This window comes from Arvicanthis niloticus, chromosome 6 (assembly GCF_011762505.2).
Source record: "Arvicanthis niloticus isolate mArvNil1 chromosome 6, mArvNil1.pat.X, whole genome shotgun sequence".
NCBI lineage: Eukaryota > Metazoa > Chordata > Mammalia > Rodentia > Muridae > Arvicanthis > Arvicanthis niloticus.
The window spans coordinates 21,670,537-21,695,093 of NC_047663.1; the positions used below are offsets into that span (position 1 = coordinate 21,670,537).

Here is a 24,557-nt window from a genome sequence, read left to right on the forward strand (position 1 = left end):
CCCAAAACCCAAGTGCCAGGCAGCCCTCGGCTCCTCCCTGTGCTGAGAACTACAACTCCCGCCATCCCTCGCGCGCACTCTCCCTCCTTTCCCGCGTTGACTGTGGGTAGGATGAGAGTGTCTCCCATTGGTCTGTCCTTTCTGTCAGTCACCTGGGACTATAGAGAGGCGGGGCAGAGCTGAAGATCCGGATCCGGAGCGGCTGAAAGGCGGAAGTGGAGGCCGGAGCCTGGGACACCGCCGGGGCGGGGGGAGAGGAGCGGAGTCTGTGGGAGCCCTGGCCCAAGTAACGCTGCTGCCCCGGAGCCGCGGTGAGTGTGCCTGTCCCAGGGCCAGTGTCTCACCTGTATGGAAGCCTCCCTGGGGTACCCTTTCCTTCTGCCCAACCTTAGCTTAGGGGGACACTGACCCCTCCCCCGACCCGTAGCCCCCTCTCAGGGGCTCACCAGGGCGTCGGGCCAAAGGGGGAGCTTCTCTTTCCTTCGCTAACCTGTCTTTCGGGAGCCTTTGGGAATCTTTTGAGGCTCTCCTCTGGCCTGTCCAGTCCACTTGTGGGAGAGAGGGACTCTTAAGTTCCGCTCCCCACCCCCTCAGCTTTCAGAATCAAAGAGTCTTTACCAGGTGTGAAGGAACCTGTCTCTCTTTTCTTTTAGGGGTGACGGAGAGTGCTGTCGCTCCTGGTTTTCCTTTCCTGTGTCCCCCTCCCCCAGCCCCTAAATCCCAACCGAAAAAAACCAGTTGTCCCCTGCAGCCCTGAAAGAATTTTTTATCTCGATTTCCTTTAGGATGTGCGGGGCTGGGGGGTGTCTGAATGAGAATGTTCTACACGTACAGAAGTGTGTTTCTGCTCCTATAGTTCCTCACTTCCTCTTGAGTCTACCAGGACCTCAGCAGAGTGTGAATTCTGGGTCACTCAGAAAGGAGTCGGCAGCCTTCTCCTTGTGCTGTAGTTATGCCCCCAGCCCTGTCTTAAGTTCTCTCAGTGTGTGTCGTCTTCCTACCTCTAAAGAATTTAGCTGAGCTTTGCTCAATTCTAGCGACAGATCACAGATCAGGGAGGATCTGCCCATTCATTATCTCCTGTCTCCCCTCCTCCTTCCCCCTGCTTCAGGCTCAGCCCTGGCCTTCCAGAGCATGTGAGTGGTTTCCTTAGAGAGACTGCTGTCTGCTTATCTATAGGGAGGAGACCAGACCAAATATGAGTAGTGTGAAATTGAGGGACCATCTCTTAACCACCCTGAAAAACACAACATGATACACTCCAGCAACAGGTCCATTCCTCACCAGAGTCTCCACTCCCCTCTTGGCTTGGACTTTATTACAGAGCAGCTAGTCCACATCACAGTGGCAGGTTTAGTTTTTGTCGGTAAAGGAATTGTGTATATGTGCCAGAAAGTGCCGGTTTCCCCACTGTATTGCCACAGGATCCTTGTGTTTTCCTTGGGACTTAAGTGTGTGAAATGACTGGTATCTCTGACCAAGCTGGAAGGTTCTCTTGTTATGTGGTCAAAGTACAGGTCAGAGACTGCCTTCCTGCGGAGTATCCTGATTCTGAGGCCACAGCTGGCCTTTGCTGTCTTGCAGTGGAGTAAGAGTGGGAAAGCCATTCAGTCCTTGGGCATCTCTGATCACCTTAAGATGCTTCTTACTACACAAAAGCTAAACATTTTGCTTTGAGATCCTTCTGATCTATTTCTGGACAGTTGCTGGTGTCCAGTCAGAATAACATTTTAAGCTAATTCTGTGATGCATTTATTTTACTTCTTATTGGGTAACAACAAACCCCTTATTAGTGTCAACAGGTAGATCACACACACACACACACACACACACACACACACTGTGTGGGCTTAGAGACTCCCTCAGCTAGCCTAGTTTCTCTGATCTGTTCAACATGTGCCTCTGAGGGAGAGGCTAGTGAACCCTGCCTGCTTACAGGGATTGGTTTCTGCCAGACTTACCTTCCAAGGAGTGGATGGTGATTCCTGGGGTCCTAGCTGAGGCAATCGAACCTTCTAATGGGCATTTCTGGCATTTGTCTGGATATCCTTTTCCCAGCTCTGACTCTAAAACACTGTTTTGTGGAGAAACTCCCTGCAAGACAGGAGGCACTAGAGTTCTGCATGATTCTGCAGCTGTTTTTGGCTTTCAGAAATTGTAGAGGCCCAGCAGAAGGCTGTTGCAGCTCTGCTGGGGTAGGGAGGGCACTCATGAGAGGAAGTCCCTCCTCTAAGGCTGCTCTTCACCTCCTCTCTTGCTTCTCACACCTCATTGGCCTTTCTGCCTGTTTACTCCAGGAGGAATGGAAGAGCTAGTGTTTATAAGATATAAAGCCCCTGAGTTCTTCCCATGCATATTCCTCACAGGTGTCCTGGAGATGGTGGTATTTGTATTGATGGTGGTATCCCTGCCTTAGAGATGATTTTTCCCTAAGACCATACAGTTAGAAGTGGTCAAACCCAGTGTTTGGAGCCTGGGTTCAAATGTAACCTTATCTTTTCTAAAAGCAGGCTCTCCTCCTAGTCTGCTGTGCTTGTTAAGTGAAGGAGCTTGCAGGAAGAGTGAACAGACTCTTAGCCTTCCAACTCTAGCGTTTGCTTTTGCTTCCCTCTCTTTCCCAACATTCTACCCTCTTTCTTTGCTGTGGACTCCATGACAGTTAAGAATCCCAAGCGTATACTCTTCAGGGCTTAAGAGTTTGCTAATGTCTGTGTGCCATTAATTTCTCCAGAACTTAACTCAAGATGGCTAGAAAACGAAAGTAAAAGTGACAGACAGAGAGGTCCCCTGGGCAGGGTTGAAAGGCTGTGCCTTCTGATTTCCCTTTGCTACTACCTGCTGATTTTGAGACAGTGTCTAACTGTAGCCCTGGCTGGCCTGGAACTGCCTTTGTAGACCAGGCTGCTCTGGAACCCGTAGAGGTATGTCCACTTGTCTTTGCCTGCCAAGCACTAGGATTAAAGATGTCCATCACCATGCTCAGCTTCAAACTCACAAATTCAAATAGAGCTCCACTAACCAAGCATTCCTTAAAAAGAACCTACATGTAGTCATTTATTTTCTGTCTGGGTGTGTGTATATGCATGTGCCACTGTACACATGTAGAAGAGAGAACACAATTTGAAAGTCAGTTCTCTACTTCTGCCAGGTGGGACCTGAGATAGAACTCAGGTCTTCAGACTTGGTAGCAAGTACTTTCACTAGCTGAGTCATCTCACCAGCCCAGAACTGAGGATATAGCTCAGTTGGTGAGTGCTTGCTTAACATGCATGAATCTCATCTTTCTGCACTGTACAAACCAGGTGTGTAGGCACATCTGTGGTTCTAGCACCTTGGAGATAGAGGCCAGAGGATCAGAATTCAGAGTCATCCTTGGCTACATAGAAAGTTGGAGGCCAGCCTGGATTACAGGAGACTGATTCTTTTTGTAACCGTTGCTCAACAATCAGAAGGACAGTGTAGGTAGAAGGCATTAGAAGCTTAGACTTAGAGACTTGAAGTCCCATCCTCAGTTTCTTGCTTACCATTTGGGTGACTTAGGCTCACTGAACCTGTTTTTTGTATAAAATGGGAATGCTAGATCACTTGCAGAGTTAGAAACAAAAGGTGAAGGAGTCAGTCCAGTGCCATGGCTAGAGTGGCCTCTGTTAGGCAGGTGAGGTTGTGAAGGTTTATTATAATTCATCTCGACAATTCTAATCAGTTTTACTGTCAAAATCTGCTATACCGGCCAGTGTTTGGATGATTTCCTGTGTTTCCTCATTTCACAGTTACTGAGCAGAATTGATACAGGTTGTAGTTATTTTTACAGAAGGAGTGCTGGGCATGGTGCTCATGGCTTTAATCCTAGCACTTGGGAGGCAGAGGCAGGAGGATCTCAGTGAATTCAAGGCCAGCCTGGGCCATAGTGAGACCATGGTGAGAGACAGACAGACAGACAGACAGACAGGCAGGCAGACAGACAAACTATAAGAAACTGCTAGGCAGTCACTATGATTGTCCCATTGGGAGTCGTGTTATTTCTTTATTTTTGAAGCAGATTTTTTTCTACTTAGCTCTAGCTATCCTGGAACTCACTGTGTAGACCAGACTGGCCTTGAACTCATAGAACTCCACCTGCCTCTGCCTCCAAGGATGCACTTAAGGCATGCACTATCATTTCTGGTATTGTCCCTTTTTTTTTTTTTTTGAATTCTCCTTGGAGATAAGCACAGTGTTACTGATCTGCATGGCCACATTTGTTTCAGGCAGATTTTATAGACTAAAATGTCCCTAAGAGCCCTGTGGAATCCTAGCAATTTGGGAGACTGAGGCAAGAGAATCCTGAGTTTAAGGCCTGCCTTTATTGCATAGCATGTTTGAGACTAGCCAGAATAACTTAGTGAGACCCTGTCTCCAGACATAAAACATAGGCTGAGGCTATCTCAAACAAAACAAAGAACCTTGGAATAATCCTTTAAAGTGTTCTCTGTATTGAGAGCATACATATAAAAGATTGGTTTTCAAACTATCACATCTCCTATACACAGGGTTAGTGATACCAGTTCAAGTTCAACTTTCCCTAGTTACCCTGGAACTCTCTCTGTAGACCAGGCTGACCTTGAACTCAGAGATCTACCTGTCTCTGCCTTCCAAGTGCTGGGATTAAAGGTGGGTGCCACTACACTGGCGAAAGCTCAGCTTACTGAGCTTTGCTGACTTGTACCGGCCATTCTTCTGAGCTCTGAGCTTACTCATTTCATCCCTACACCACTGGAGGAAGGCCCATGTCACAGTTAGGAATCCTGCAGTGAGAGACAGGACGGGAGCCTGTGGTCCTTCCATTATGCAGTATAGCCTCTCCTACTAGGCTAAGTGTGTACTGTTCCTTTTGTCTAGAATATTTGTGTCTACCTCACCTGCCTGGAAATGACTTCCCCCATCTTCCTTTGAGACTTGTCTTGCAAATCACTTTCTTGGTGAGGCTTTTCATTAGCTCAGCCTCCTTTCTTTCTCTCTCGGTGAGCTTGCTTCTCAGTGCTGGCTCCCTGCTTGTTCTATCTCAGATAGGTGAGCACCTCAGGCCACAGATATGGTCATGTTGTAGGCCCCTCATTGCCCTGCTGAAGGAAAAGCAGGGACATGGAAAGCTACCCTAAAATACCTGCCTGCTGGCCTCCTTAACGTGCTCCCTAGTTAAAGCTGGGATCTGAACCTAGCCCCAGGTCATTGTCAGCCTGAGCCCTCTCTTTAGCGCCTCACACTTGGATACCAGAACATATAGGTAAGTAAGAGTAGTTGATACCAGACGGATAATGCAGGTCAGGCAGGGTACAAACAAATTTCCAGACGGTAGAGCTCTTCAAATCTCAATTACCTGTGAAGTTTTTAGTAGCAGAAGGTGGACATGTCTCTGGCTGGCTACAGAGTGCCCCCACCCCTTCTGGTTCTACAGAGTGGGTAAATCTTATAGCAAAACAGAATATTATGTACTTTCTGCAGTTGCCTGTGATGAGGCAGTACCCACCCAGGCAGCACAAGTGAATTTGACTTTGGTCAGTGGGTGCTAGTTTTGTGTATGTGCACAGGGTGACATTGTCTTAAGCACTAGCCTTTCTGGAGTTAGAGTTCAGTACAAGGCTCTGGTTCTATTTTCACCAAAAGAAAACAGAAAGCAGTGGTGAGGACAGCCCCTCAGCGCCTCCTGCTGTGGCCTTTACATCCCTGCTCTAGTCTTAGCTGCCACTTTGGGTGTGCTCTCTCACATGCAGCCCCTCTTCTCCCTGCTCCCTTTCAGGTTCGTTAACTCATCTGCAAGATCTCATCTTGTCTCAGCCTGAGCCCCTGCCCCACTCTCTCTCTCTCTTTAGTGAACTTTTCAGAAGAGTTGTAGAGTCGTAGAGAAATTCTGAGGATAGTACAGTAGAGTTTCTGCACAAGCCCCAGGCCCTGCTCCCCTGTTGGTAGCATGTTACATCAGTGTTCGTGCATGAAAGTCTGTGTTCCACCCACATTTCTGTAGATAACACCTGATTGTCCTGTCTTTGCTGCTGTCACATCTCAGACTACTCTAGGTTGGGTAGCTTCACAGACTGTACTTGTTTTCAGTTACCTTGATGATCTTGAGGTCACCAGCCAGATACTTTGTGTGATGCCAGACATTTTACAGTAGACTGGGATTAGGGGTGGTATAGGTTAATGGGAAGATTTAAAAAGTACCATTTGCATCCCATTGTAGGAAGGCCCACATAATCAGTGTGATCTACCACTGTCACTGGCAGCCTGACCACATTTGTTCTCTTTGGAAGAATGTCATGTGTAGCCCACACTGAAGATGACGGTCAGGACCTCCTCTTGGAGGGTGGAGTGGCAACATGAGTCATTAACGTGCTTGATGCAAGAGATCTGCTTATTCTCATTTATTTAGCCAATTATTCACCTGTCGACATTGGCTTGCAGATACCTAACTTTACACTTTAGTGTGTAATCTGTGGTTCTTCCTCACACTGTTTAATCTTTGACCACAGGCTGCTCTTTTAGCTCCCTTTGACCTACTGTCATTGTAAAGTTTTCTGATTCTGTTTTTTGAGCATTCCCTTACTTTTTGGCACAAAATGCTCTTTGTGTATTTCCTGCCCAGGCCCTGGAATCAGCTGCCCGTCCAAGGCCTGTTTAACAACATTTTCTCTCCAGTGCCCTGATCTGGAGTTACCAGCATGAATTCAGGTGGTCCCTTGTGGTGGCGGTTGATGCTCCCCATATCTGGGTGAGGCGGCAGAGTAAGCACATGGTGAGAACCCTCCAGTCCTAGCACCTGGTCCTGGCAGCAGGTCGCTGTCCTCTGTTCACCAGTTCATGGTCCCCATCTGCCTGATGCTGCACCCATGCTAAGCAGTGGCCACATTTGGTATCTACTCTAGAGTTTACGCTCAGAGTGTGGAGAGGTGCTAGCTGTACTCATTGTCTGGGTTGGGTATTGAGTTCTTCAGTTAAACCTTTCTGGACTTTGGGCTGAGAGTCCATGTGAAATCCCAGGTGGTCTAGTCACGAGTTTTTTTTACTGCCATTCACAAACAGACCTCTCCTTTGGGAAGGCTTGTGCTGTGGCCTTTGTGGCTCTAGGCAGGCTCAAGGCAGACTCTCACTTGGAGCTGTGATCCTGAATCATTGACTAGTTTAAATCCTTCTGTTGGGCAGTCACCCTCTCAAAATATGTAACTTAAGCCCTGAGCCAGCCCTTTGCCTCTATTCGTAGGTCTGTGTGTGTCCTTTTCAGGTGGCTCTGTCAGAAGCATCCCAGGCTTGAGGAAGCTGTCCGAGGCCTCCCTCACCCTAGATGTTCTCCTAGTCATCACATTGCTCTCTGACTCTGTGGCCATAAATGATGCCAGTTTGCAAACCTCTTAACAGTTGCAGCCTGATTTTTAAAGGAACTCAACTCTGGTTTTGTCATCATCTGCCCTCTTCTCTCCCACCCTCCACCCTACCCACCCCCCAGCTGAGCCAAGCTGAAGCACTTCTTTCCCTTCCTGAGAGGCACTGCAATGGAAGCAAGGGAATGAGGGCTTCAAGATGCCTCATGTTATAGGACTTTCCTTACCTTTAATTTTTTTTTCAAACTTAATGAAGCAGAGTCAGGATTTGTTAAAGTATTTTAATATAGACTTAAGAATGAGGATTAAGCCGGGCAGTGGTGGCGCAGGCCTTTAATCCCAGCACTTGGGAGGCAGAGGCAGGCGAATTTCTGAGTTCGAGTCCAGCCTGGTCTACCGAGTGAGTTCCAGGACAGCCAAGGCTATACAGAGAAACCCTGTCTTGAAAAACAAAAACAAACAAACAACAAAAACAAACAAACAAACAAAAAAAAAAAAACCAAAAAACAAAAAAGAATGAGAATTAAAACACACCCCAGAGTACAGGTATGGGCTTCTCAAAGAAGAGTCACCCTTTTTTGTTGTTCTTGAAGGGGTTGTGATAGGTTTTAGTGGGGGAGGATTTATTGGATAGTGATAGTTCATTCAGTCAGTGGCATCAAGACACCTCTTCAGAGAAGTCAAAGTTAGGGCTGATGACAGAACATCATTAGTCTTCTAGGAAAGCAGCCCTCATTCCAGGAAACAAGTGAAAGGCTTCCTCTTTCAAATAAGGGGCATTGGAGGATGAGGTCCTGGGAAGCTGAGGTGAAGGGTATCTGGGCACAGGGGTGGGGGTGATGGGTTGAGGCTCCACTTGCTTTCCGGGGCTTTGAGGGTGGGGCTTGTCCTGGCCCACTTGGGTTGCTGAGTGTTTCTAGGGGTGTTTTTTCTTCTTCATCCTCCTTCTAGCAGCACTGGATGAGAGTGCTCACTCTCTCTCTCTCTCTTCTCTCCTCTCTCCTCTCTGCATGCGCTCTCTCTCTCTCTCTCTCTCCCTCTCTCTCTCTCTCTCTCTCTCTCACAGGTTCAAGATACCTTCAGGGTCACAGCAGGAGACTAACAAAAGTAATGGCCGTATGACTTGCTATTAGTCTGACTTAACTTCACTACGCACCTGACTGCTTCATTAAGTTAAATAAAAAACAAAGAGATGAAAGGCATCTTGAAGACCTCATTCCCTTGCTTCTATTGCAGAGCCTGTCAAGAAGGGGAAGAAGTGATTTAGCTGTGGGTCACTCCAGGACCTGAGAGTTCTGTCAGGAGATCTATTGGGCCTCCCCTGGCTAGCAGGAGTGCTCTTACAGTGGGGTCAAGTCAGCTGGAAGATGGCTGTCAGTGTGAGCTCTTGGTAGTCCCATCTACTTGCCACACTTAGGCAGCCTGGCCTGTATCGCATGCTCACCATGTTTATGACCTCATAGCAGGCTCAAGCATAAATCACAGGAAAACTACAGTCCAGCCTTTGGGAGTTCTGTAATGTGATCTGTTACCTGTGACAGTGCCCTGGGTCCACTTGTCTTCTCATTCTCAATTTTCACGTTCCCAAGGCCTCAAACCTCCTGTTGTCACCTGCAGTAGTCTTTGTAGAATGTGGGGCTCTAGAAGCAGAAGTGTGGCTAATTTATTGAAACGAGTTTGTACCCATTTATTGTCTGATTGGGCCCTGTCTTCAGCTGACACCATCATAGGTTTTAGGAAAGAAAGTTTGTCTGACTTTGAGAGCCATTGTCCCTTGGATCTTTTTTTTTTTTTTTCAAGACAGGGTTTCTCTGTGTAGTCCTGGCTGTCCTGGACTCACTCTGTAGACCAGGCTGGCCTTGAACTCAGAAATCCGCCTGCCACTGCCTCCCAAGTGCTGGGATTAAAGGCGTGCGCCACCACTGCCCGACGTCCCTTGGATCTTACCTTGAGAACTTTTTACCTTGTTCTTGTTAGCTGGGTAGCTTCTAAATACAGTGTGTATGTGCTGTCTGGGCAGGAGGAATTTGGCTTACTGCTGTCTGGCACCCCTGCTCTCCCCTTAGCACCTCTTCTTGCTGCCTGGGAGCTAAGGGGGAAACAAAGAGGGCAGTGATTTAAGCTGGTTTTCTTCTGTCCCTTGTTTGTGGAGACAGGAAGGGTTTGTGAGAAGTGTCAGTTGGAGTGAGTGCCTGAGAGAACAGGTGCTGCAGATGATCCTGACTTGAGCAGAGGTTCTTGGAGTCCTGCTGGGTCCGGGGCAGCAGAAGTGGCAGCTGTCTTGGCTCACACTCCTGGCCTCTGTAGAGCTCCTCCTGAGACTGAGAGGGAGACAAGCCCTGCATTGATGAGATTCCAGTTAGTAACAGCCTAGTAAGTTTATAACTGCACAAACCAAACAGACACAGGAAACCAGCGTGGTGGTACACACCTGGGATCCTAGTTCTTGGGAGGTTGAGCCAGGAGGATTCCAAGCTCCAGGTTAGTAAAACTCTGTCTCTAAAAAAATGAAAACATTCAAAATCAACCAAAAATCCCAAATCCCTAAACCAAGCTAGAATTTGATACAGAGTAAGTAGTAAGAGGGTTGTGGACTAATGGGAATCTCACATCTGTCTTACCTGCCATCCTGTGCTCCACGCCAGAACAGCAGATGTGGGCTGAGGCATGCCGATTGGCTGAAGAGAGGAAGCGTCACTGGAGGTGTCCATCTTTGCCTGAAAGTTAGCACTGACTGTGCTTCCCCCTATGGCCTCTGGAGACCCATCTGTGGTGGAGAGCTGAGAAAGCAGCTTGACAGTCAGGGAAGAATTTCTTCTATTATTTTTAAATTATATATATTTGTGTGTATTTGTGTGTGTGTGTCTGTGCGCTCATGTGCCTACCCATATGTTTACGTGTGTAGAGGCATTAGACAACTTGCCGGAGTTGGCTTTCTTCTACCCTGTGGGTCTTCAAGGACAGGACTCTAGAAGCTGGGGTCTGTCTCCTAAGAGATGGCTACAGTCTAATTTGTCTTGACATCTGTCCTCAGTACTACCCAGCACATGAGGGAAAGGGATTCGGAAGTTCACCATACTCTTTTGTGGCTTCTGGAAAAATGTTCAGCTTGGCTATTGTACAGTGATGTTTCCAGAATTTAAACCCCTTTTTGTGTGTTCGCAGAGTTGGCGCTCGCTCTTAGGGATTTCATGAGGCTACACTGTGGTCTTTTCTAGAATGGGGAATGCATTGAGACTAATCTCAGGCAAGGGACATGAGTGGTCTGAGGCAAGTAGGGGTTCTGTCTGTCCTAGTAGCAGGGAGCCTAGGTGACTCTGAGCATACCTCTAGGCTGCTCACATGGTTCCAGGTCATCTACTGTATCTGTGTAAGGAAGCCCCTTTATTTCCTGCATCTCCTCTCCTAAATCAGGTGCTTAATGGCTTTCTATTGAAGTCCTTCCCAGAGCTGAGCCTGGACTTTAGAGTGCCTGGCTCCAGGGCCAAAGCTTTTGCTCTGCTGAAGAGACATGGCTGTGAGCACGGTAGTACCAAAGTCCTACCATCCTATCCAGTTCTCCTTTCCTGACCCCCAAACTTTCCCCCTTTTTCAGATAGCCTTAGGTGGTAGGATTACAGAGTATCACTCCACTGTAACCTCTTTCTGCTCATTAAAAACATGCTGGCTTCCTGCTTTCCAGAATATTTAAACAGTTTCACAGTTCTTTAGCCCATAGTTAAGGCTAAGCAATAAGCATAAGTTTAGCATACATTGAACAAATCATATTTTTATACAAAAGCTTATCCTGTCCCTTATTAACATTTGGGTATCTTTGTTTTCTTGATGGTTTTCCAATTTAGGCAACATCTTTTTTTGTCATATTGTTCTGAGTCTTACTAGAGAAAGGTAAAAATGACTTATACATAAGAGAGGTAATTGGTTCTGTATATATTTTGTTAAGGTTTCAATATGTAGTCCTGGAACTGGCTATGTAGATGAGGCAGGTCTCAAATTCATAGGGGTCCTCCCATCTCTGCCCTCTAAGTGCAAGGCTTAGTGGTGTCTGTCACCACACCCATTTCTATATTTAGTTTTTTATTGTTTTATGCAAATTCCATACCATAAGTATTTTGTTTATTAACTTGTAACTTTCAGCTACAAAGATGTTCATGTGCTTAGTTAAATTTACGACTAGCTAAAATTTTAACTAATTTTAAAAAGTGTTTCCCTGCTAAAAGCCATTGTTTTGTTGAAGCATATTTAGGGCCTGTGGAGATGGCTCAACATGTTGTTACCAAGTCTGATGGCCTGAGTTCAGTCCCCAGAGCCCACTCCTAAAAATTGTTCTCTGACCTACATGTGTAATGTATGTGTAATGGTACATACATCTGTGATAAATAAATAAATAAATAAATAAATTGGAAAAAAAAAAAAAAAAACATTGAAAACCAACTCCTACCGGGCAGTCTTGGCGCAAGCCTTTAATCCCAGCACTCTGGAGGCGGAGGCAAATGGATCTCTGAGTTCAAGGCCAGCCTGGTCTAAAGAGTGAGCTCCAGGACAGCCAGGGCTACACAGAGAAACCCTGTCTTGGAAGAAAAACAAAACAAAACAAAGTGGAAGGAAAAAGAAAACCAGCTCTTTACTTTTGTTATCCTTAGTAGATGTGACTATGTTGATAATTTTGGTTTTTCTTTCACCTCTGATAGGGAAGCCTTTCCTAAGTTACAGTCCTAAATTACATGGGTTTTGGCTTTGCCATCACACCTTGCTGTGTGTCCCTGGGCAGGTCACCACACCTTACCTCTGTAATTGACATAGTTAGGATTAGGTCTGTATGGCCCTTTAAGCTCTGCCAACCAAGGAGTCGGAGTTAATTAAGTAACTAGCCTGTAGTTTAATAAGCATGCCATTTGGGACCTTACCTTCCTCTTAATTCTATGTTGGATACTCTGTATTTACTTAACCTTTACAGTTACTCAGTGCAATTAACATTGAATAATACATTTTGTAGATAAGGAACTGAATCTGAGAATGACCACTTTTGTATAACTTGGCCAAGGTCACAGAACTAACCAGCTGACCAAAGCTCGCCCTAGTACCCCTCTCTGAACCCTAACCTGATTTTGCTGAGGTCAGGGGAGGGGATAGGAGACTCCAGGTTGCTGCTGTTGCCTCTAGCTCTGCAGTCCTGCCAGGCTGCCCTGGGCTCCAGTGTGTCTTAGCAGTAGTTTGCCTAGGAAGAAAGGTCTTTCTTGAGACTGGGTCAGTCATCACCTCAGTGCCCTGAGTCCTCTATATCAGTCCTTTGGCTCCTTTTGATACCAGCCACTTAGCCTTTGAACCTAATGACTTCTCCTGCTCAGGCCAGTGCACCATTATCTTAAACTAGTAAGTTTCAGGAGGTGGCTCTGCCTTCTTCTTCTGCTCAAGTCTCTGGCTAGACCACCTCCCTAGAATGCTGGGCAGAGCCACTTAGTTCTTAGTCCTGCCCCCACCCCTTCCCAGCAGCTAACCTTAAGTGACTGTATCTCCACCCATCCTCTGGCCTACAGTCTGGTTTCTCTAATCTGCTCCCTATTCAGGCTGTGCTCACTTGCAGCTAGAGGAAGTCTCTAAAGCAAACAGGAAGCACCAGAGACACCCACCAGCTGGAATTGCTAGGCCTTTTACCAGGAAGGACAGCAGTGTGAAGTCAGGGTATGGAGTAGAGAAAAGAAGCATGAACATTTCTCACAGGGAATGAGGAGGGATGACATTGGTCTGGGTTTCTTCCCATTTGTGTGTGTTATTGGAACAAGACATACTAAATAGGGTGTCCACAAGTCCTTATGCTCCCCTTTCCATGAAAGGCATGAAGTTGGGGCTGGCGCTCACTCTTGGTGGTCTGTAAATGAACCAGGATTCTTACTGGAGAGTTGGGAAGTGGGTCTTGAGGGAATCCTTTGTCGTGGGCCTGAAGTTCCACCGTTGCCAAACATTCAGGGGAAAAGATTGTTAACTCATCCTATCTCCTACAGGCAACTTTGATAGTGACTGGCTTTTAAGGATTTGATTTTTGACTCTAAACAACTTAAAATTATTCTGCTACTTGATTTAAAATATGGAAAATATTTGCTACTAGTTCAGGAGGGAAGATTCCTTGCACACATATATGTACACCACACATGCATACACATATACACACTTGTAAAATTAATTAACTTAATATAAATGTTAATAGCGAATTAATTTGGCAACTGTATTTCTTTACCTTTGCTAGTCTTCAAAAAACCATACAGAGAAACCAAGATTTATTTCAAGCTGTATTTCAATAGCTGGGCAGTATTGATTTATAATAACTCCTGTGCAAATCTGGCTACCCACCAGCCATGATGTCAGTTAATACTTGCAGTTTAATATTGTTAGCCGGGCAGTGGTGGCGCACGCCTTTAATCCCAGCCCTTGGGAGGCAGAGGCAGGCGGATTTCTGAGTTGGAGGCCAGCCTGGTCTACAAAGTGAGTGCCAGGACATCCAGGGCTACACAGAGAAACCCTGTCTCAAAAAACCAAAAAAAAAAAAAAAAAAAGTTCTAGTTCTCTCTGCTTTAGATGTTTCTTCCAATAAGTGTCTTCTCAGACCCCTTCCTTCTCTCCCAAAACTCTTTCTTCCCTCTCTCTTCCCTTGGCTTGTGGGAGTTTCTACCTTATTATCTCTTTTGCCCAACTGTTGGGTGATCGGCATTTATTGACAAGGCAGAGAATAAATTGTAAGAATTGTTTACACAAACTTGAGGCAGATTCTGGACCTAAGCATTACAGTGTAGTGTCTGGACTGAAACAAGATATGAGAACAGAGAAGTCAGCGTTTGAACAACACAAGGGTAACCTTTACACAGTTCACAAAAATATGCCTATATATACACACATACAACACATACATACACCCATACACATATACCATGCATACACATATATAGACCACACACACACATAACATACATATCCATACACCGTACATACATATACCACATACACACACAATACATGCACATATACATATAACATATGCACATGTAGAGAGAATATCTTCTGTGTTATATGGATGCATTATCTGTCAATTAAAAAGCCTGTGGCCTATAGGAAAGAGACTAGAAGGTGGGGCATCCAGTAGGCAGAAAGAATTCTGGGCTAGAGCCTGGCATGGGAAGAGTCACCAGAGAAGATGTGAGGAAGAGAGATATTTGGTACTTGAGTAGAGGTAACCAGGCATGTGGCAGAATGTAGATTATTATAAATGGGTTATTTTAAATTATTAACTATTTGGCCTAGATATTATAAATATATTTTGAGTCTTGAGTTTTTATCCTGAAAATAGCCTGTTACACATACATACACATATAGCGCACATACATATACATATACTACATCCACATAGACCACGTATACATATACATATGTTACACACACGGGCTACACACACATACATGCATACACCACACATATGCCACACACACTCATACCAGGAGGCGGGACAGCTCAGTACATGAATTAATTCACTTTTACCACCCATCAGGAGTATATCTTCTGGTTTTCTAGCCTTGGGAGTAGAAGGTGTAAGCCTATCCCAACACTTGGGAGGCAGAAGCAGGCGGATTTCTGAGTTCGAGGCCGGCCTGGTCTACAGAGTGAGTTTCAGGACAGCCAGGGCTACACAGAGAAACCCTGTCTAGAAAAACCAAAAAAAAAAAGAAGAAGAAGAAGAAAAAGAAGAAGGTGTAAGCATTCCTGGGAACCTGGGTGTGGCCTTCACCTGTTTCAGACATGCTCTTATCGCTGAATTACTTCATGACAAAAATTGTCTTGCTTAGTGCTTTATTGGCTGAAAAGGTCAGACACTTCTGCTCATGTGATCCCTTCTTGGGGCCAGGAAAGCCTTGAGGCAGCAGACCATAAAAAGTGAGCACCTGCTCAGGGGTTTCTGGAGGCAGGGCCAGGGATAAGGAAGGACCTTTCAGCAGCCAGTTTAGGCTAGCTGGGTAGAACTTGTTCAGAGTACTAGCAAAGCCAGGGCCTGCTTACCAGTCTGTGGAGAAGGTGCTGCACTCTGGGCAGACACTGGCATTAACCCTGACGTGCTCCATCACTACTTGTCCTACTCTGACCTATCGTAAGTGGCTTGTGTGAGGGAACCCAGGAGTGGGGTAAGACAGTCACACTCACGGCACCCCAAGCTGTGCTTCGTTTGCTTCATGCTAGCTAGCCCTGTTTGTATTTCAGTGGTACTTGTAGATAGTTGGCTGGCTCTGTTCTGAGCCTGGATGAGCACTCCCGGCCAGCCGCACAGATGACTTCAACATATAGGTTAGGCTGAGAATTGTTGATGAGAGCTCATTTTCTCCCTTTTAGCTTAAAAAAAAAAAAAGAAATAATAATGAGAAGAAGCAGATCACATTCTGTCTGGGCAGGCATACAGGGCTGTGGGTTTGGTAGGGATGACACTTGGCTGCCTCTGTTGATCTCGGCTTGTAGGTGAGGGAAGGTTGCTGCCCATGCCAGTAGTTGTCTCTCTCCTACAACTGCTGTGGTTCCTTACAGCCAGGGTTTTGCTTGTCTATTCCCTTGCCCCACGTCTTCATACTTCCCTTGTGCTTGAGCTGAAGTCTCTGCCCTGTGTCATGTGCACTCGGGGTAATCACCAACTTGTAAATTCCATTGTGTATCAGGGTCACTTTTGCCAGATCCAGACCTTGCTGAGCCAGCGGAACTGCTGTAGCCACTCAAAACCAAACACCAAGGGTGGGCATGGCCCTCATTGTTCTTCCCCAGCAGGGAGAACAGCTTGATAACAAATGAGTTTGTGGGTAGGAACCCAAGTTGCATCCTGGCTCTGTCCCTTGTATACTGAATGGCCTTGACCCAGGCACTTAATAATGTCAAGTTATATCTATAAAAATGGAAGGTTATGTTAAAGCTCAAAAGAGATACTAGTGCAGTTCTCTGAGTGCTAGCTCTGTCTTTCAGATGATTTCCTGAGGTAAGCACTCTGAGTTCCTAGAACATGCATGGGCATTGTGAGGAAGCTCTCCCAGTGAAACTGCACGGGGTCTTGTCTTTCCTATCTAGGATAAATGAGAAGGCATCTTACCTATGGCATGTCTAAAATGACATTTCTGGTTAGTGATCATATTGAAGGTTGCCCCCTCCCCCGACTTCCTTCCTTGTACTTTTGGGGAAGAGGTGGCCCCCATTTCAAAGCTCTTTTCCTTTGGTGCTGCCCAGAAAGGAAACTGTTGCTCCTGGTTAATGAATCATTCTTCCTGAAGCTCACTTTTTAAATGAGTTGCTGGGAGATTCTGGATGTGCAAAAGGATTTGAGGCCGAACAAAGCAGGCTCTTTGCTGTCAGCTTCTTGGAGGGGCACAGAGCTTCCCACAGGCCTCTGTCCATCATGCTCCTGTCCCTGGACTGTAGGGGATACACTCCTCCTGTTTGGGGGCAGGTCAACTCTCCATATATGTGTTCTGCTATCTTTTGGTATATGTCTACTAGAGGCTTCTCATCCTTCTATACAGTTTGGAAGCTTCCAAAAAGTTTGAGTTTCTGAAGCTGAGTGGTAAACTCAGGGCTGGACCACCAGCTGCCAAGGGTGCAGGTCTCAGTGTCATGTTTGCCTCCACCCCTGCCCTCCCCCTAAGCTGTCTTTGTATTACCCCTGCCTCTGCCAGTAAGAGTAGAAGCTAGGTCTCTTTTTAAAAGGGAGAGCTGGCAGCAGAGACTGGTGGCAGAGCTCCGGTCTCAGAGCATGTTTGGTTTTCTGTGCGGTTTGTTTTTCAATGTGTGTGAAACTTTAGGTCCAATTCAAAATAAGAAGACTGGGGAAAGAAGCTGAGGAAGAAAAGGGAGCATTGCTTTGATTCTGGTACACACAGTCCAGCCTCAGAGAGCCAAGAAAGTCAGTCGTTCTACTGTGTGGTACAAGCCTGGACATTCTGATAACTGGAACTGGCCAGGCCTTGGTCTCAGAGTGCTCATAAGTACCTTATCTGAGGAGCTGGTTGCCAGGACCTGTTGTGCCTTCACACACCTCCCCACACACTGCTCCTGTGCAGAGTAGGCTGTAAGCATTAGACAACATTCTAACCGTTTGATGACCTAAGTCCTAGTTGTCTTCCTGGGCCTTTTTTTGGAGGGGAGAAGGTGGAACCCAGTGAGCCTATTGACTCATGCTGGTATTCATTCTTCTCCTGGATTTTGTAAGTGAATTCATGTTTTTGAGAGCGGGAAGTCAGAGTTTTTGCTCAGGACCCATGAGCCTAATAGGAAGCCACTTTGCTTGGTATTACTCTGCAGGGGAGAATGTAGTTCAGTCCAGTGAAGACTTCCTGTTCAACCCTGTGGAAAGGGCTGGAAGTTTAGGGGCAAGAGCAGTTACGCAGGTCATCAGGGATGGTACCTCTGACAGTCTCATTCTAATTCCCTACTTCTGATTTCTCCCTGCAGTCAGAGGCCTCCCTTCCCACTAAGTGCCTCTTTGCATAGCACCGGCCCCACCCCAGTCTCACTGGTACTACTACAGAGCAGCGCACCATGGCGGGTCGAGGAGGTGCGGCACGGCCCAATGGACCAGCTGCTGGCAACAAGATCTGTCAGTTTAAGCTAGTCCTCTTGGGCGAATCTGCAGTGGGCAAATCCAGCCTGGTCCTCCGCTTTGTCAAGGGGCAGTTCCATGAGTACCAGGAGAGCACGATTGGAGGTGAGTGAGCACAGGGAGGCCGAGGCATCTGGAGAAGCTGCGCATGCAGAAGCTGCATCTGTTTGGGAACACCTTTCTGTCAAAAGGGCCCTGGAGTTGAATCCAGCAGTCAGTCTTCATGCTTTATTCCAAAAAGCAAGAGTGCTAAGAATTACCTAGAGATTGAAAACTGGCTTGCTGCTCTTGCGTGGCCTCTTTATTATTTGTGTGGATGTGAGGCCTTTTTTTTCCCTACAGGGCAGTATGTGTGTCCTGTCCTCTGTTGCTGACCTTTGTTCTTTCTGGAGCCCAGAGGGTATCTTTGATTCCCCATTGGTCAGCATTTAGGATGTGAATAGGGTCTGGACTCAGTGTCTCACATCCGTAGTCAATGTGAACCTCAAGGAGCCAGGGCCACCCTTGGACTTGAGTCATCCTTCTTCTCTGCTCTCTTGGTTGGTAGGAGATTTCCAGGCAGCTGGAAACAGAATGGGCCATGTCAGCAGTCTTCTCACTGCCTCCTCAGCTCTGTCAGGAGCAGAGAGGGGGAAGTGAGTTGGCAGCCCAGGTTCCTCAGTGGGCTGGGGAGGAGGGGAGTGGCAACAAAGAGACAGCTTCCCACAGAACTGTCATAATCCTCTGCTGGATCCAGGGTATGGGGAACCCTACCTGTTTACCTGTCTGTCCCAGCTCCAGCATTCTCCTTCAAAGCATGTTTGCCTCAGCCTCTCACATTCATAGTCAATGTGAACCTCAAGAGACCAGGGCCACCCTTGGACTTGGTCTTCCTTCTCTGCTGTCTTGGTTGGTAGGAGATTTCTAGGCAGCAGTATTCCTGCCTCAGGTGGCAACTGTATTCAGACTACAGGCTGGCCCTGTAGGAATGATTCTGGGTCACAGGGGATGGTGGCTAGCTGGAGTGCCTGGAGGTGGCAGGGGTGGTTGGGAAGCCAGCCACCCAGCCACAGCCTGGCAGTGTGACAGTGTATATTTCCCAGAGAGAATGCCTTCCAGAAACTGAAGGTCACAGTCACCCCTGAACTGAAATGGCTCTGTGAAGGGCAGTGGAAGTAAGGCTGGGGGAATGAGGGCTTACCTTTTCAGGCTTGGCATCAAGGTTCCCCATGCCTCCCTTATCTGGCCCCTGCTGTGCTTTGCAGGGTGGCTCTCTGAAATGGCTCAAGTGCAGGCACTTCCCAGACAACACACAGGAGCACAAGCCCCACCTGTCCTGTGTAGACAGGCTCCTACATGCCAGAAGCAACAACAGAGAATAAGTCAGGGTGGTTTCCAGTTCTTCCTTGCTTAATGACACCGCCTTTTCTCTTGCAGCGGCTTTCCTCACACAGACTGTCTGCTTAGATGATACAACGGTCAAGTTTGAGATCTGGGACACAGCTGGGCAAGAGCGATATCACAGCCTGGCCCCGATGTACTATCGAGGGGCCCAAGCAGCCATTGTGGTCTATGACATCACCAACACAGTAAAGACTTTCCTTCTTTTTTCTTTGCCCTTTATTTCTGTAAATCCCCAAGAACTGGGTTATAAAAAACCTCGTTTTGGGGGATGGAGAGATGGCTCAGCAGTTAAGAGCACTGACTGTTTTTCCAGAGGTCCTGAATTCAATTCCCAGCAACCACTTGGTGGCTCACAACCATCTGTAATGGGATCTGATGCCCTTTTCTGGAGTGTCTGAAGATAGCTACAGTGTACTCACCTAGATGAAATAAATCTTAAACAAACAAACAAACAAAGCTCATTTCAAACCACTCAGCCTTCTGTTCTGGTGTGGTACATGGGCAGATTTCCTGTTGACTGGAGCACTGTCTTGAGCATCTTTAGGGGTGATGTTTCAGAAGCCTATGGCTGTGCCAGTTTGCATTTGCAGCTGAGTAATCCTGAGTAGAATGTTTCCTCTGTCCCTTTGACATTCTGATCCTGTCTCCTCAGGATACATTTGCACGGGCTAAGAATTGGGTGAAGGAGTTACAGAGGCAGGCCAGCCCCAACATCGTTATTGCACTAGCGGGTAACAAAGCAGATCTGGCCAGCAAGAGAGCCGTGGAGTTTCAGGTAAGGTGACAGACCTTGGGGAAGGGTGAAGTGATGCAGTGAGGGAGGCCTCCACAGGCTGCCTGGGCCTGGAAGGTAGCAGGCAGTGGCAGCTCTTATCTGCTGACCTCTCAGGACTCAAGCACAGGCATAAAGGATTTGGTTTATGTTGGGGGAGGTGAGTGCATAGGTAATGCACGTTTGCTTTGTAAGCCAAATGGACTGAAGCAGTACTTTTTAAACAGTGCATGCATGCATGTAGTAAACTTTAAATACTCCAACAAGGCATAGAGAATGAGTTCAGTCTCTTTAATCCTAGAAACTCTGCCTCTCTTATCCAGAATTCCCAGGTTTGGGTTTTTCTAAAAATGTACATATTTTTCTTTACGTTGTGGGTGGGAATATGGTGTGTACCACATATACTGTCTGTTCCAGTGTCATATGTTTGTAGGGGTGGGGAGCAGGAAATATCTCATGTAGTATGTAGCCCAGGCTGCTGGCCTTGAACTCCTGAACCTCTTGTTTCTCCTGGGGTTACAATCATGAGCCTCCACACCCTGCTCTGCAGTTCATCTTTTGCCAGTTCCTAACTTGATGGCCTCCTGACTGAGGACTAGAAACAGTGCTGCAGGTGGCATCCACATGTTTTTATGCTTTTGTCCAGATGTGCAAGTATATGTGCAGGATATCTCTCCAGAAGGAGTTTTTGCCTAGCAAGTAGACAGAGAGGACCTAGGGAAGCTATTGAATAAGAATCTACCAATATTTGTGAACTGAGAGGTGTAGCATGTGAGTGGAGGGTAGATGACGCTGGTGTTTTGGGGATACCCAGAACAGGGGAGCACTAAGCCTGAAACCCCTGCATTTGCCCAGTTAGTCTCTTAATTTATAAGGGCAGAGACCAGGGAAGATTTTTTCCTGGGTCTTAGTCCTTGCCATCTGCCAACGTTCCCCTCCCACCCTCTTCCTCACATGCCTGAATCAGGAAGCACAAGCCTACGCAGATGACAACAGTTTGCTGTTCATGGAGACGTCCGCGAAGACTGCAATGAATGTGAATGAAATTTTCATGGCAATAGGTAAATTGCCTCTCCCTGCCCTTCCCCTGAGCAGAGTAGAACCCTGTGTGCTAGTCTCTAGTGGGTCTGTAGGTTATCTTCCCTAATATAATTTCCACCATTAAACTGATAAAATTGGGCTGGAGAGATGGCTCAGCAGTTAAGATCACTGGCTGCTCTTCCGGAAGTCATGAGTTCAATTCCCAGCAACCACATGGTGGCTCACAACCGTCTATAATTGGATCCAATGCCATCTTCTGGTATGTCAGTGTGCTCATATACATAAAACAAATTTAAAAAAAAATTAAATAAAATAAACTGATAAGATTGGCTGACTCCCAGATGCAGAAGTTTCTAATGCCTGGACCAGTCTGAGTGTTAGATTCCCTGCCCACATCAGAGCCTTCCATTGCCTTCTCTGCCCCCATGGGACTTTAGCTCATTTGCCTCAGGAATCCTTCTGTTGTTCAAATCCTGGCAATGCCGATTGTCACTCTGGTTTTGGGCAAGTTCTCTGCTTCAGCTTCTAGAGACACACAGTATACCTGGCACACAAGCCCTCCAGTATTCTGGATGTCACTGATTAGGGGAGAGAATTAGGGTGACCCCAAGATACATTTCCCCTTCTCTCCCAAACAGCTAAGAAGCTTCCTAAGAATGAGCCCCAGAATGCAGCTGGTGCTCCAGGCCGGAACAGAGGTGTGGATCTGCAGGAGAGCAACCCAGCCAGCCGGAGCCAGTGCTGCAGCAACTGAGGCCCCCTTACCTGCCATTGCCCCCACTCCTCCACCAGAACGGCCTGACTGGAATCTACTCTAACCAATCGCACTTAACAACTCGGGCCACCACTGGGGGCAGGGGAAGGGTCCATCATGAATTCTCCGCATAACTTTGATCCTAGGCCGGAGGGAGTTATTCCACCTGCACCTTTCTGTACAAATACTAATTCAATTTTAAGTCTTAAGTCACTTTTTTAATATATATGATCTTCTGCTCTTCCCAGTTCCCTTTCTACTGCTCCCCCACTTGCCCTATGCTGGTAGTAGCCATGCTCCTGTGCTCCTCATCTGTGGGGACAGGGCTTGGAGCAGTTACCCTTTCTTTCCTTCTTGCTGGAGAGCGGATTCAGCAAGAGCACCCACATCTTACCTTGTTGGGAGCAGTCTTAGGCTGGGGCAGTGGGCAGGCCCTGGGCTGGGGAAGGGACAGGCAGCTCTTTCCTCAGCTGGCTGTCAATCAGGCTGCAGCCCCTCCCCATCTGACTCCCAGCTGGGAGAGAAGCTGCAGCATTACTTAGGCATCCTTCCTGACAGCCGCATACCTATGGCCCAGGACCCTCCACCCTTGGTCACTCTGACCTCTGGCTCTGAGCCCTGTTCTGACCAAATCACGATGATGAGTATTTGGGGGTGGGTGGGTAAGGGGGGAGTGGGAGGGATGGAACCAACTTTTTCTGTATTTTGTATTGTATGTTTTCTTCAACATGTAACCAATCAGTATCTTGTCAATATAGTCAGCCGATCGATCGACCTCACACTTGTCTTCCTCGTCTTTCTCTGGCAGTTTATCAGGCCATACATATCCTCTCTATTTTTCCTGAAGTTAATTTAAAATGAATCATCCAATCTGATTAAATGGCTCTACTCCCTGTGTGTGAGAGGATGCTGGTGGTCATGGTAACCAAAAGACAGAGGCCCTGCTGTTGGCAATTCTGATGGTGGAGGAGGATAGGACTGACCTGGGGCTGACACCTGCCTCCCCACAGTTTACATTAAAGGATCTACAACCTGTATTTTGAAGATTGTTGGTATCTGAAGTGACCTGTGAGGAATTTTGATAGGACTGCATTATAGGACTCAGACCCATATTTTTGTCCCTGATGAGGAACGCTGAGGACTGGTTGTAAGGCCAGTGCTACAGTCCATCACTGCCTCTGCCCTTCCTGACACCCCCATGCCAGGTTCAACACTGTCCATCCTGGTTTAGGACCATCTGCTGATTCTGAACACTGGCAACAGCTAGGCTATCCCAGCTCTTTGCTGCTCCCTGCTGGAGCTGTTGCTGTCGACTAAATCCATACACACCTCCAGTTTCTCCCGGGGCCAGAAACTTGGTTACTGGTGTACTTACTACCACCTTGAGATGCCTCCCTTGGTCACCCCACTCCCTACAGCTCCAACCCTTCTCCTTCAAGAAAACGCAGAGGGACTTCAAAGCTGTTGCACGTCTCGGTTTAATACATTAGGGTAGGTTGGAGCGCCTAGGGCTTCCCCTCCTGAGTCTTAGGGCCTGGCCTGTTCGGGTTTCAGGGGTAGGTAGTCACTTGTTTCCAGCTCTTCGCCCTCAGGAAGAACGCTGCGGTACTTTAAGGCTTCTTCACACTTCCATTTCCGTTGTTAGGGTAGGTTTGTTTGGAGCCCTTAGGGCCTCCTCTCCTGAGTCTCAGGGACTGGCTAGTTTGAGTTTCAGCGGGAGGTAGGCACTTGTTTTGTCCCCTGAGCCACAGATGGCCAGAGGGGGTCAGGCTGCAAGTCATGGCTGCTGTATCTAAGGTCGACGGGAGCTGCATTTGACGGTGCACACTCTGCTCCATGCGGTAGCGGCCCCTGGCCGGGTCATTCGACTCGTGTTGCCGCTGGCCGGTCACCGTCAGGTTTTGTCCATCTATCCGCACCACCAAGTCCTCCGGAGCGAAACCTTGGGCATCCACCTTCATCTGGAAACTTGGTTCCTCACAGCTGTTGCCCTGCGCCGCAGCCAGCTCATCCTTGAGCAGCCTCACTGGTAGTGTGGCCGCTTGATTTCGTTCAGCAAGGGCCACGCTGGGACATCGGGAAGCCACCCGGTTTTCCGCGGGTTCGCGCTGCCCGGTGGAGAAACTGCTCCCTACCCGCTGCATCCGAGAGTGCAACTGCTGCCTGACGGCGCGAGGGCTCCCCAACCCTCCCCCCACCCCCATCCAGGGCGGGTGCGAAGAGGAAGAACCCGCCCACCCCTCCCATCCAGAGGGGCAAACGCTCAATTGGGCTCTGTCTTCCTTGCAAGCGGTGCTGCTTTTGTCCAGGACCTGCTTCTCCCCGGGTCCTCTTACATCAGAGGGAAGGAGGCTGTGAAGGAACTGGATCACCTGAATGTGCGGGATTAAAACTCCATCCCTGATGGGATTGAGCAACGGGGTTGAAGAGGTCTGGCTTGCTCTGCCCTACCCTGCCCTACCTGCCCTCTTAAGAATTGAGCCTGGAGCAAGGAAATTTGTTCCCTGGATTGAGCCAAAAGAGGGGTCCTTCCTGATCTTCCAGGAAGAACTATCTCTCCCTGACCTTTCACAGTCCTGAACTACATGGGGAAGAAACTGGATATTTCTCTGGCGTGGTGTGTGTGTGTGTGTGTGTGTGTGT

At 47.6% G+C, this 24,557-nt stretch overlaps 2 protein-coding genes across 2 annotated transcripts; one reads left to right on the plus strand and one right to left on the minus strand.

Annotated features, from left to right (window-relative positions):
• The first annotated feature begins 172 nt into the window (after nucleotides 1-172).
• Rab5c (RAB5C, member RAS oncogene family) lies at nucleotides 173-22,693 on the plus strand. Its single transcript, XM_034506930.2, has 6 exons — nucleotides 173-311; nucleotides 17,817-18,069; nucleotides 19,381-19,532; nucleotides 20,000-20,122; nucleotides 21,087-21,180; nucleotides 21,799-22,693. Exons 2-6 carry the CDS (start codon nucleotides 17,904-17,906, stop codon nucleotides 21,912-21,914), a joined length of 651 nt encoding a protein of 216 aa, XP_034362821.1. The 5' UTR covers nucleotides 173-311; nucleotides 17,817-17,903; the 3' UTR covers nucleotides 21,915-22,693.
• A 681-nt stretch (nucleotides 22,694-23,374) lies between these two features.
• On the minus strand, nucleotides 23,375-24,093 carry Hspb9 (heat shock protein family B (small) member 9). The gene has a single exon (XM_034508100.3). The coding sequence runs from the start codon at nucleotides 24,056-24,058 to the stop codon at nucleotides 23,525-23,527; it is 534 nt and encodes a 177-aa protein (XP_034363991.1). The 5' UTR covers nucleotides 24,059-24,093; the 3' UTR covers nucleotides 23,375-23,524.
• Between the last annotated feature and the right edge of the window lie 464 nt (nucleotides 24,094-24,557).